The following is a 13,072-nucleotide window of genomic DNA, read 5'->3' on the forward strand; positions in this document are numbered from 1 at the left end:
TTAAACACAAAGACTTTCTTTTGTCTACAAGATTCATCACAGCTTGAAAGCTTCAGGACACAAGCACGTTCAGGACAGTCCGGACTGTACTGTAACGAACTGCGTGATTGGAACTGGAAATAATGAAATTATCCTCTGCTCGGAGGTGTAATGAATACATTCTGGGAGAGCTGATGTCCTTGAGATCTCAGTTACACTTGACAGATTTCTCCACACATTTAGAGCCCAGTGATATCGAAGTGAATGCAATAAAGGAGTGTATCAAACAAAATTACAGCCACAAATCTTTCTATAAGTGAGAATTAATCGAATAACTGGGATGAGAGTTTTGCTGGAAAAAAACAAAAAGACAACACAATAATTTACAGCCTGAGGTAGTGGCAGTCATATTTGTGGGACATCTGAAACAGCGTCTCTTGAGGGGATTAGATTCAGTTTGTAAGGAGATAAAAGAGCTAAATAACACCATTTATCTCTCATGCTCGGAGAAAGGACGAACACTGTGTTATTTGGGGAAATTAATGGCACATAATCTGTTTATGGCGATTACAGATTAAATTAATCTTTCTTCATAAAGGAGTCTCCTTCTGAAGGTTTGAGGATATTAGCACAATAAACATCAGGAGAAGGATGCTGGAGATGTTATTAACAGAACCACGTGGAAACGCCACAGCACTCAGCTCTTGCCTGCTGGCTGCATCCAACACGATCTGTCAGTGCAAAACGCCACTGAAGCTCCAAAAGAAACAGCTAAGCCTTTTGGCTACACCCTACAACAAATAACTTGCTTCAGAGGCATATCCGAGCTTCGATGGAGGTGCTGCCGCAGGACAATTTTAAGGAGGGTCTGCTGCCATGAATAGTTTAGTGTATGACTGCATGTTTTCACTGGTGGAGGCTCGGCGGACGCGGAAGAATTGCAGATGAGCGGGGCTGTCAATTTCCCTGGCCTCGGCTGGGTTCAGGGCCAGGAGTGAGCTGGGGCGTTCTTTATGCAATTACACAAGCCTCAGGGGAATTTACTCTTCACTTAGGGAATATAATGAGCTGAGACCTTATTACACAGCAAAAGAACCTGCCACTAACTGAATCAATACTATAGGGCTAAGGCCACGAGAAAGCTTTACTCAGTGATATCAGATTCAGATCGAATCCGCGGTGGCGGGTAATGGCCGCCTGTTGAGGAAGCATACTAACAATCCTGATGAGATAAAATGAAGGCTCTAATCTCGGCGGTAAGCCGCGAGTGCCGACGTACGAGACGCCCCCGCAGTCCTCCTTACTTCACGCTTACGCTCGCCTACGTACAGTGATTTTACTCCGCATGTAGAAGCAAATATACAGTGTGTTTACAAAGAAAACTGCATAAATTCATTCACACAGGCGCCACAATCGCAGGAAACAATGCATCACGCTCGAATGTTGATTGCTGATTAGCTTGCACAGCGGACAGAAAATAAGACACACTGATTGACATGATGGAGTGGCGAAGACGCCGTAGGAGCAGCTTTTGTTAGTCCGACTGCTTTCCTGGGATCTGAAGGAGCCTCGTTCTTCAGTCACATTGATAAATTGCATTGATAAAATGCTAAATCTCTCATATTAAGAGCCAGTTGCACACAAGATTTACACTTTCAGAATTTTATAAACACACACACTCCACAGAAGATGTGTATTCAGGATTCATGATCTGTTTATATATACTTTTTATGACTATTGCATGATTACATGATACTCAGAATGTAAAAAGTATTAGAAATGTATGTAGAAATGAACATGAACCTAAAATTAATGAATGATGTAAAAATGTTGTACACTGATGCCTTAACTAATGTTAACGAAATTAACCTAAAGTTTTACAATAAAAAGCAGTAATTATTCAATACTCTGTTACCCATTTTCCACCAGCATGAACCGGGTGCTAGTTCAGAGTCAGTGCTATTATCCGTTCGGAGTTGGTTTGACTGGCGAGCTATCTAAAAGCCGGTTTTCCTTTCCACAGACTAGAGAGCCACCACAAAGCCAGGTCCTACGTCACTGAATATGTCTCATTGCTCCCAGAAACGTTAGCACGGCAGCACCAAACACAAACACACCAGAGCTTAAGATGCATTGGCGCCACGCACACCGGCTGGCACACAGGGCCATTTCTAGCCATTTTGACGCCCTAGGCAAAATCCTAGGCTAATTTTACTGTACCAATATTTTGTAATTGGCTGTTAAAGTTTTATATGGGAATATTACACGACACACTGATCCTTTTGCATTTGCGCAAAAATGCACACCTTTTGGACAAATTTCACAACATGATTTCTCAACTGCCACAAATACTGACTTTGTGCACTTTTTACTGTACCAGTATTTTTAATTGGCCGTTGAATTGGCCTTAACTTTATTGCATGGTTGCAAATAAAAAAGCATTACCTTGCCAAAGCACTGTCAGAACCTATGCATGCAGCGATTGACAGAGCTCTGGTCCAATGGCATACAGGCATCGTCAGATTAACAGTACTCTAGCCCAATACACAACCCCGCTAAAATGTAGTGGCAGTACGTGTGCTCATTGGCGCCCCTTCAGCTGGTTGCACCCTAGGCGACCGCCTAGCTCACCTATGCCTAGAAACGGTACTGTTGGCACATAAAACCAAAAGCACCATAAGAACGACTGAAGAGCAGATGACTCTTTAAGCTTTTGAATTGCTCTCGTGGTCGGTCGGCGTGTTGAGCAATTCAAAAGCTTAAAGAGTCAGGATGCGTTGGTCCGTGCAGCGCCTACGCATCCCGAACAAGCCTAAAGGCCGGGACATATCAAATTGACAGTCGATCAATGTCAGGACATTGGCCAGCGTCTGTCAGGCCAGTTTGTTTGGTGTGTTCCACACGTCAGCTCTCGTCAGGCTCACGCCAACAGCAATTTGCCTGATTTAACATTATGAATCAGCGTCATGACCGCCAACGCGAGTGAAAACTCTGATTGGATGAGCATACGAGTCAGTGCCCAAGAATGAAAGCGGAAGTGATGAAAACAGTAAGTAAATAACAGTGGGACAAACAGAAGGCTTACTAAATGTTACACAATCTTACTCAAGCATTCCAATATGTGAATTTTTTCATAATATGAACCACTTGAAATTTAACTTATAAGTTAACAAAACTGATATGCACAATGATATGCACAATTAGTAATTTTGAATTACGAATATATACTATTGATACTGTAGCTGCTGATATATAAAGCTAAATATCTCATGCAGACGCAGAACGCATGTGTTAGTTTGCAGTCGGCTGTAGTCTGTATGGTGTATTGAAGTGTAGCTTTTTGGTCCAGACGCTGCCGATGCGAGGTGGAAACACCGTTGGCCTTTGTCGCTGCTAGTTCTTTGAAGTCAGCTTGGTGTTTCCCGGCCTTAATAATATAAACAATGGCAGACATTGCTTTGCTATTGATATTCATGGCTTTGCGAACCTACATTGGCATACAAACACAGCAAATCCAACGTGTTTGTGTTTAGCTGCTATTTCAAAATTGGCGGTCTAAGTTTCTGTTCATCTTGTTGGTCACGGTAACCCGCCCCCAGCCCCTGATGCAAGTTGTTCTTATTTCTAGACCAGCAATGTTCTGGTACTACCTACGAACCACTTTTCCTGGTTCAGAGCTGGTGCTTTGGGTGTCGAAAGATGAAGAACTGATTTAAAACTAGGCTCTGGCTCTGAATCAGTACTCAGACTGCCTTGATGAAAAAGGGGTATGTATCTCACAATTGCGACTGTTTTCTCATAACTTTAATTGAGAACTTATTTCACAATATTCAAAACTAATGGAAACAAATGGAAACTTATTGTGTGAAATTAATTTCTGACAAGTATCTTACATCAGCATTTTTTGTAATGCCAAGTTTCTTATAATGAAGGCTCTACATCTCACAACAACAAGTTCTCACTTCTAACTCGTTAAATATTAATGGTTGGTCAGAACCCCATTGGCATCACTTGTTTTTAATGCACAGGGTACCCCTTCAGCATCCATTTTCGGCGTGCAGGGTCCTCCATTGCTTTCAGTTGTTTGCCTTAATTTAATAGTTTGCATGCATTTGTAAAAAATAGAAATCATTTTATATAAATTTATACTTTAATTCGAGCACCAAACCCCACCCCTACCCTAAACCTACCCATTTTGAACAACATAAAACACATAACAGGCAAATAAAATTACAGCCAAGGGTATTTATTGCAAAAACTGACCATAAAAATGCAGTATAAAAGTATTACAAGTTGTGTTGCATTTCAAGTCTTCTAAAGCCATATGTGACCCTGGACCACAAAACCAGTCTTAAGTCGCTGGGGTTTGTTTGTAGCAATAGCCAAAAATACATTGCATGGGTCAAAATTTTAGATTTTTCTTTTATGCCAAAAATCATGTTCCATGAAGATTTTTTGTAAAATTCCTACTGTAAACATATCAAAATGTAATTTTTGATTTGTAATATGCATTGTTAAGAACCTAATTTGGACAACTTTAAAGGTGATTTTCTCAGTCTTTTTGATTTTTTTGCATCCTCAGATTTCTGATTTCAAATAGATGTATCTCAGTCAAATATTGTCCGATCCTAACAAACCATACATCAATAGATGTATATAGCTTATTTATTGAGCTTTCATATGATGTATAAATCTCAGTTTTGTCAAATTTTACCTTATGACTGGTTTTGTGGTCCAGGGTCACATATGATACCTTTATGCGAAGAAGAGAGTAAAACGCAAGGTTTTAATTGCTGAAAATTATCCCACTCTGTTAACACGCTCACATCTTATTAAAAAAGATACTCCCGTAAGGCTGGCATAAGGTTTCTTCTGCTCGCAATTTTTGAATTTGTGCACAGAGTGCACACAGGATCTGAGCTTTACAGCCAGTGGAGACAGTGATTGCGTCTATTCCTCTCACAATCATTTCAATCATTTTGCCTCGGAAAACTTGAAATATTAATATTTTTAAAATAAATTATAACTATAGTTGTATCTGCCTGTTATATCCTGTGCTTTATTGACAAATTATAGGTTTAGGGGCAGGGGCTGGGTTATGTGCTCATAAATGTGTAAACAGTGTAATGTAAATAAAACTGTTGTGACCGTTTACATTAAAAATTATACCCCAACATACAAGTACACTCTTAAAAATAAAGGTGCTTCACGATGCCATAGAAGAACCTTTTTTGTTTAAATGATTCCATAAAGAACCTTTAACATCTGAAGAACCTTTCTGTTTCACAAAAGGTTCTTTGTGGCAAGAGAAGGTTCTTCAGATTATGAAAAGGTAAGAAAGAGATGGTTCTTTAAAGAACCTATGACTGAATAGTTCTTTGAGGAACCAAAAATGGTGAAGAACCTTTTAAAGCACCTTTATTTTTAAGAGTGTATATGCAATAATGGCAATATTATAACCCAATATATAATTTAATCATGACGATAAAATTCCCCATTGCCTTTTGTGTCGGCATATTGACGCTAAAGATCTCATATTTAAAGCAATGGAGAACCCTGCATGTCGAAAAATTACGCTAAAGGGACACCCCGTGCATCAAAAAAGTGATGGCAAAGGGTCCTGACCAAGCATCAATATGTGACGAGTTGGTGGTGAGAATTTGTCGCTCACAACTGGGATTTATTTTATAGTTCAAGGTGAAAATAAAACAAATAGAAAAATGTTTGCTAAGGCGCTGGGTCACTGGCCCCGAGAACCCTAAAGAAAGATCATGCTTAGCAGAGCTGAGGACATACTTAGTCTCTTGAGTGAGGAGTATTTGTTGAGGTCAGCTTTCACGGCAGATTCGTAGGACGGGGGGAGGTGGGAGAGGCTCTGGAAGGAGCGCGAGAAGGACAGATCGTATGGCTCGGTCTGTGAGGTGAGGATACTGTTCATCCGGGTGCTCTCTGCGGGCAAGACAAAACAAACCATCCAATCTTTAACTGGGCAAAGTCAAAATCACAAATGCACACATGTCCATTGTCAAACGGAAGCTCTGTTTTCAGGTTTTCTGCACACATTTGACATGTTGGAAGACATTACTGTGAGGAGGGATGATGGGGAACGTCTATACTGGGACTAAGTGGCTATAAAAAGACCAGAGTCGCAGTGCCACGGTGACCAATGGCATTCGATCGGCCGTCTCATTGATAACAGAGGAGCGGTTTGGGTGACTGATGTGATGTGATGTGTGTGCGGCGGCCCCTGCGTGCCCGTCACGCCAGTCTGAGTCTGGGCAGGCTGAGGATCAAGCCCTGGTTAAAAATAGGGCAGCGACTAGCGCAGCAGAACAGGCCGGGACGCGACAACACTCCGGGGAGCCGGTGGGACGCTCGCTCGGTGGGTGGACGGGACGGGACGGGACGGGTGGGGGAGATACGAAGGACGAGCAATGTTTACACAACAGCATTTTGCACTCGCTCAGCTCATGCCATGGGGTTCAGCTGTTTGTGGTGTGTGAAGTGGAAAACATTCATCTTCATTGGAGGGAGAAGGAGGAGGAGAAAGGAAAGATAGAGAATCAATGATGTTGAAGATAACTTACCATGCCTTAGAGATCTGTGAGCTGGTCAATTCAAGGGAAAAAGAACGCAGTTCAATAACAGCACTATGTGGAGAGAGCAGATGAAATAGAGTTGGGGACGGGCTGCTTTGTTCTCTCGCGCTCTTGTCATGATGAAGCATTGTGAAATGGCATTTTGAGTTGGGTTTTTTGTCACAGTGACTATTTGCACCAGCTGTAGAGAACAGCGTCCACACAACGTGACGAGTTTCACAGTAACAGTGCGGTGAAATAAGACAAACTACGTGCACACGTGATGTGGGTGTTAGAGACGTGTGGAGCGTGTGTTCGGTACTGGTGTTCACAGGTGAGCCCACTTTAAAACCGGCCTCATTTTCTGCATATAGACATCATTCTGTCCACCAGACACGCTCTAGAATTCAGAATGGGCTTTTGGACAATTGCTATTGAAAACCAACAAAAATGATTTTCTCTATTATATAATGGTAATAACAGTGGCTTGGCCGTGGTGGTTTTTGGCATTTTTTTCTGCAATGAAATCATTATTTGTTGTCTGATAAAAATATATTTTTATAGTTCAGGTTGTTCTGCAATACACAGACATCACAAAATTATAAGGATTTATATTGTCCAAAACCCCATCTTTCCTACAGCATTTTCAAACTGTTTTTGTTTAAAACAATTTTAAATAACCATTTAATATGCGAACATATTGTAAAATGTAATTTATTTCTGATACAAAGCTGAATTTTCAGCATCATTACTCTAATAAATAATAAATCACTCTAATATGCTGATTTGCTGTTGATGAAAAAGTTGTTGAAAGCAGTTGTGCTGCTTCATATTTTTGTGGAAACTAATATATTTTATTTTTCAGAATTTTTTGATGAATATAAATTTCAAAAGACCAGCGTTCATTTCAAATAGAAATCTAATGTAACGTTATAAATGTTCTTACTGTCACTTTTGATCAATTGAATGCATCCTTGATGAACAAATTATTTTATTATATTATATGTTATTGAACTACATGTAATGCTACTATACAATGGAGGCTTGTTTATTAAGAGTTCATTTTGACCTTTCTCACAACTGTGATTTAACGTAATTGAAATTTTTTTTTTTTTTTTTTTTGATAATTGCAACTTCTTGTTTCACAATTAAATATTTTTACATTAAAGCAGAAACAGGGTTCCATATGTAGGTATGTATAATATGTATTTATGCATATTATACAGTTGAAGTCAAAAGTGTACATACCTTGTGGAATCTACAAAATGTTAATTATTTGACCAAAATAAGAGGGATCATGTTATTTTTTATTTAGTACTGACCTGAATAAAATATTTTACATAAACGACTTCTACATATAGTCTGCAAAAGAAAATAATGGTCGAATTTATAAAAATGACCCTGTTCAAAAGTTTACATACACTTGGTTTTTAATACTGTGTTGTTACCTGAATGATCCCCAGCTGTGTTTTTTTTTTTTTTTTTTTTTTAGTGATAGTTGTTCATCAGTCCCTTGTTTGTCCTGAACAGTTAAACATGCATTTTGTGTGATCTCTCTTATTTTGGTCAAATAATTAACATTTTGCAGGTTCTGCAAGGTGTATGTAAACTTCTGACCTCAACTGTAAGTATAATATGTATTTATGTTTATGTGTGAGCATATTTAAATGGCCGTGTTATTTTGTTAAATATTAGTGACGAATGGCAAATAGTATACAGGCTCTTAAGAGATTGATCTCTGCTTAGACGCTAAAAGGTTTGACAAAAGCTGACTGCAGGTTGCGCTGACCGATGCCTCAGAGATGACTACTGCATAAGCATAAATCATTACAAATCATAGCAATATGGGAAGAGTACCTATTTTCATTCAGTGAATTAGCTGCTCTGTGTGAATGCAAAAACACAGATCCATTGGAGAGCCTTTGAAGCTTGTTGGGTGGGAAAGTGATCCATCTTTAGACTCCCATCCTCCACCAACCCAAGCCAGACTTGAGTGCTTCACCAACGGCAGGGATTTAATCAGCGCTAACAAGCTGAGCCGCTTCTGCTCACTAGTGAGGAGCTTTCCAGCCACACATAACAGCAACATCAGCTGGAAGACTTAACAACAGCACGAGCCCGACTCACATAGAGCCATGCCTTCAATAATACATTCTGGGGACAGATGATGATAGTTTTGAATGGATGGTGTCCTCTGAACACAGACACCATAGTGCTTTGAAGAATTGGACATGGAGAGCTATAAAGGTCTCATTTCAGGTCACAAAAATATAATGTGAGGCTGCAGGTGTCAGACTTATAAGCTTTGACATGTCGGGAAAGCGCAGTAATTCACTGCATGTCTGGCTTTAAATTGCGTCCTCTCCAGACCATTGACTCAAATCAGGATCCTCGGTTTGTTTCATGGCAGTGATGATAATGAAAATGGACCACGCCATTGATCTGTTCAAAGAACCAGCTTATCTTGTAGGCATGCAAACACAAATAATCAGTGAAAAGCACTCATACACCCGTGAAATGGTGCTGTTAAATGAGGAATATGGTTCTTACCATTTTTAGGTGTTCGAGTTGGGCTACTGAGACCAAGATGGTTGTAATTATGTTGATGGGCTCCTGCAGAAAAAGCAATGACAAGTCTGATTCGGTTGCAAAGTAAAGGCAAGCATGAACGATTCTAATCCAGAGCGTGATCGCTCCAATTGGAGAAATGGCCTTTAGCAAAAAGGGAAGCACATTAATAGCAAGATAAGCAACATGCACTACATGGCCAAAAGTATGTGGACCACCAGTATGTGCTTGTTTCACATTGCATTCCAACACCCCAGGTTCAGATCTGAGCTTTGGTGCAGGAGAGTCAATCTTTTGCACACCAGAATCACTAAACCTTTCTATGAGTCGTTTTCATGCTGAACTGGAAAAGTCTGCTTAAAGAATTAGTTCCAGAATAAAAATGTACTTATAATTTACTCACCCCTGTCATCCAAGATTTTCATGTCTTTCTTTTTGGAAGAAAACATTTCAGGATTTTTCTCCATATAGTGGACCTCAGTGGAAATCCCAGCCGAAAAATGAAGGGTCTAATCTAGCGGAATGATCAGCCATTAAAAAATATTAAAATGCATATAATTTTTAACCGCAAAAAAATTGGAAGCATTTGTGGTTAAAAAAGTATACACAGTGAGGGAAAAAATGATTTGATTTCCTGCTGATTTTGTACATTTGCCCACAAAGAAATGATTAGTCTATAATTTCAATGGTAGGTTTATTTGAACAGTGAAAGACAGAATAACAACAAAAAAATCCAGAAAATCCATTTAAAAAATGTTATGAATTAATTTGCATTTTAATGAGTGAAATCAGTATTTGATCCCCTAACAATCAGCAGGATTTCTAGCTCCCAGGTGTCGTTTATACAGGAAACAAAATTAGATAATAATCTCAGCTTGTTACCTGTATAAAAGACACCTGTCCACAGAAGGAATCAATCAATCAGATTCCAAACTCTCCACCAAGGCCAAGACCAAAGAGCTGTCCAAGGATGTCAGGGACATGATTGTAGACCTACACAAGGTTGGAATGGGCTACAAGACCATCACCAAGCAGCTTGGTGAGAAGGTGACAACAGTTTATTCGCAAATGGAAGAAACTATTTGTTTGGAAAATGACTGATCATTTCATAAGACCCTTATTCCTCAAACTTTGAAGCTGCATTGAAACTGCAATTTGGACTTTCAACGCTTTGGTCACCATTGAAGTCCACTATATGGAGAAAAATCCTGATATGTTTTACTTAAAAACCTTAATTTGTTTTAGACTGAATAAAGAAAGACATGAACATCTTGGATGACATTGCGGTGAGCAAATTATCAGGACATTTTAATTCGGGAAGTGAGCTAATCCTTTAAGGATGCATGTTAATAATATGTCTAATAATTTGTACCTAAAAACGTCAAACCTGTCCACATACATTTGGCTATATAGTGCACATAAAACATATGACATAAGAAGCATCAGCAACAAACAACACATGTGCAATCAACACTAGTGGTCCAGCTTTAAGTTACTCTAAAATATAAAATTAACTAATTAACACAATGTTTACTCAAAATCACTGAGATGATACTTGAAAACACTAATTATGTGTTATTCATTGACAGGGAGTTGTATATTTTCAAATTGGCACTCGGCAGAATGACCACTTTTGTTAATCACTCATGCAGGCACAGTTATTGAATGATGGCCACAATCTCAGCGATACAGTGCTCTATCACTCACCAACAGCTGCAGAAAAGAAAAACGTTTCATTTACTAAATTGCCGGTTGCAGTTATATGTTGCATATGACGATATGCATTAGTTTAGAGTTCATCATCAGCATGTCATTGAAAAGTGTTGCGCTTGCTTCACCAGTTGACATTTCTATTTTCCATGCTTTCAGGAGCTCTATTACTGGACTAAAGTTGCTCTGTCATCTGTCATGAAGTCTGTGCACGCGTGTTTAGCGCGGCGGGAGGCTGATGCGCTGGCTCTGTTATGGGCTGAGATGGACTGCAGTATTCGCGTGAGGACCACGGTGTGCTGAGCGGTGATGAATGGCAGCTATTCTGAGTTGGCAAAGATGGGCTCATGAAGCGCCCATGATAAATGGATGAATACTAGAGGGAGCACAGCGTCATGCTCGTCTGGATATCTGCTGTTGTGCCTGTTTAAAAATGCATTAGAGTGACTAGTTTAACATCCATTTACATCTGTCATGGTGCTCAGATGAGTGAAGACCCCTGTTTCGATAGAATGGAGTCGATCGTTGCTGTTATTCGATGAGATGGGGATGTTTTTACACAATAACTGCGGTTCCCTGTCTGTTTACTCTATATACAAAATAGATTTAGTAACATAGTTTTTGTCTATAATGGTTCTTCAACCTTAACAGGCCGACCCAGACTCTTGACCAACCTATGGGAGGAAATCCGGTCCCACTCGGTCCCTGCTTACATCAAAAATAAGTACAGTTGTATGGGAAGGTTTAAGGCTGGGTTAATGTGTATTCTAAAGATGTAATTACCTTCAGGTTTTTTTTTTTTTATATATAGGTACAATGTAAAAACACAACAAGTGTATAATGTACATAATAAGTGCATTGTATCAAAAGAATTTACAGTTGAGGTCAAAAGTTTACATACACCTTGCAGAATCTGCAAAATAATTATTAATTAATTATTTTACCAAAAAAAGAGGGATCATACAAAATGCATGTTATGTTATTGTTTATTTAGTACTGACCTGAATAAGATATTTCACATAAAAGACGTTTACATATAGTCCACAAAAGAAAACAATAGTCGAATTTATAAAAATGACCCTGTTCAAAGGTTTGAACTTAATTCTTAATACTGTGTTGTTACCTGAATGATCCACAGCTGTGTTTTTTTGTTTAGTGATAGTTGCTCATGAGTTTTTGTTTGTCCTGAACAGTTAAACTGCCTGCTGTTCTTCAGAAAAAAATAACGTGCATTTTGTATGATCCCTCTTATTTTGGTAAAATAATTAATTAATTATTATTTTGCAGATTCTGCAAGGTGTATGTAAACGTTTGACCTTAACTGTAAATGTAAATACATAGTAGTTAAGGTTACCTAATTCAAAGTGGAACCAGAAATCCTACTACACTTCATGCAAATGTTTATTCATTGCATAAAAACATTATTACATTTAGATGCAAATTGATATGTAAGAAAATATTGCATATTCTCAAATACAATCTTATAATATCACTAAAATGTTTGGGGTTAGTAAGTAATGTTTTTTTTTTTTTAAAGGTGCCATAGAATGCATTGAGAGAATATTTAAAATTGTTCTCTGATATCTACATAGAAGGTATATGGCATAGGAAAGGGCAAAAAATCTCCAGAAATGGTTTTACAGGTCCATTTACAACCCTAGGATTTCCTAGAATAAAAGGCTCTGTTTTTGCCTTATTTAGAAGCTTCATGAATATTAATGAGCTCTGCTCTGATTGGCTGTTTCACAGCGCTCAATAGGTCGCACATGGATAAAAATATATATTTAATTAGGAGCTCTAGCCGCTTTTAATATGCGGTTTGTTGAATCTGCCGTTTTGAATCGCGGACAGTTTAGTCTGATTACTGTGATGCATGTGCTCTGTGTAAAGTTACAATGCAGAGACACAAGTACTTACCACACAAGTTGAGCTGCTCGTCAGTGATACTCGGGATCTGTAAATCATTCGCCATCATCAGGCAGTTATTTCTCCATCATTCACCATCATCAGCGCAGGCATCTCTCTGTTTATATGGTAAGTGAAATCCTATGTATTGCAATGTAACAGGCTAGTGCTAGCATTAAGCTAACCGTGTCCCTTCTGTGGCTTGCCTTGTTTAAACGATGTGCTGACGTTACCAATGATTGGGCGATGCAAATGTTGGAGGCGTAACTATTAACGATCTCGGCTGTAACACCGACTGTTTCGGTGTTATGTTGGAATTGACCTATTTTTCG

At 38.9% G+C, this 13,072-nt stretch overlaps 1 protein-coding gene across 4 annotated transcripts in view; it reads right to left on the reverse strand.

The window, feature by feature from the left end:
* shisa6 (shisa family member 6) overlaps positions 1 to 13,072 on the reverse strand; it is a 75,575-nt gene that overhangs the window by 2,445 nt on the left and 60,058 nt on the right. For 2 of the 4 annotated variants that reach the window (XM_073828580.1, XM_073828578.1), the window contains 3 exons: positions 9,108 to 9,170; positions 6,567 to 6,587; positions 5,776 to 5,928 (listed from right to left, as the gene is read on the reverse strand). In XM_073828580.1, the coding sequence (XP_073684681.1) occupies positions 5,776 to 5,928; positions 6,567 to 6,587; positions 9,108 to 9,170 (237 nt within the window). The remainder of the gene's footprint in view (positions 1 to 5,775; positions 5,929 to 6,566; positions 6,588 to 9,107; positions 9,171 to 13,072) is intronic. The other 2 variants (XM_073828581.1, XM_073828579.1) reach the window with 1 other exon arrangement.

The sequence above is a fragment of the Garra rufa genome, chromosome 22 (genome assembly GCF_049309525.1).
Source record: "Garra rufa chromosome 22, GarRuf1.0, whole genome shotgun sequence".
Lineage (NCBI taxonomy): Eukaryota > Metazoa > Chordata > Actinopteri > Cypriniformes > Cyprinidae > Garra > Garra rufa.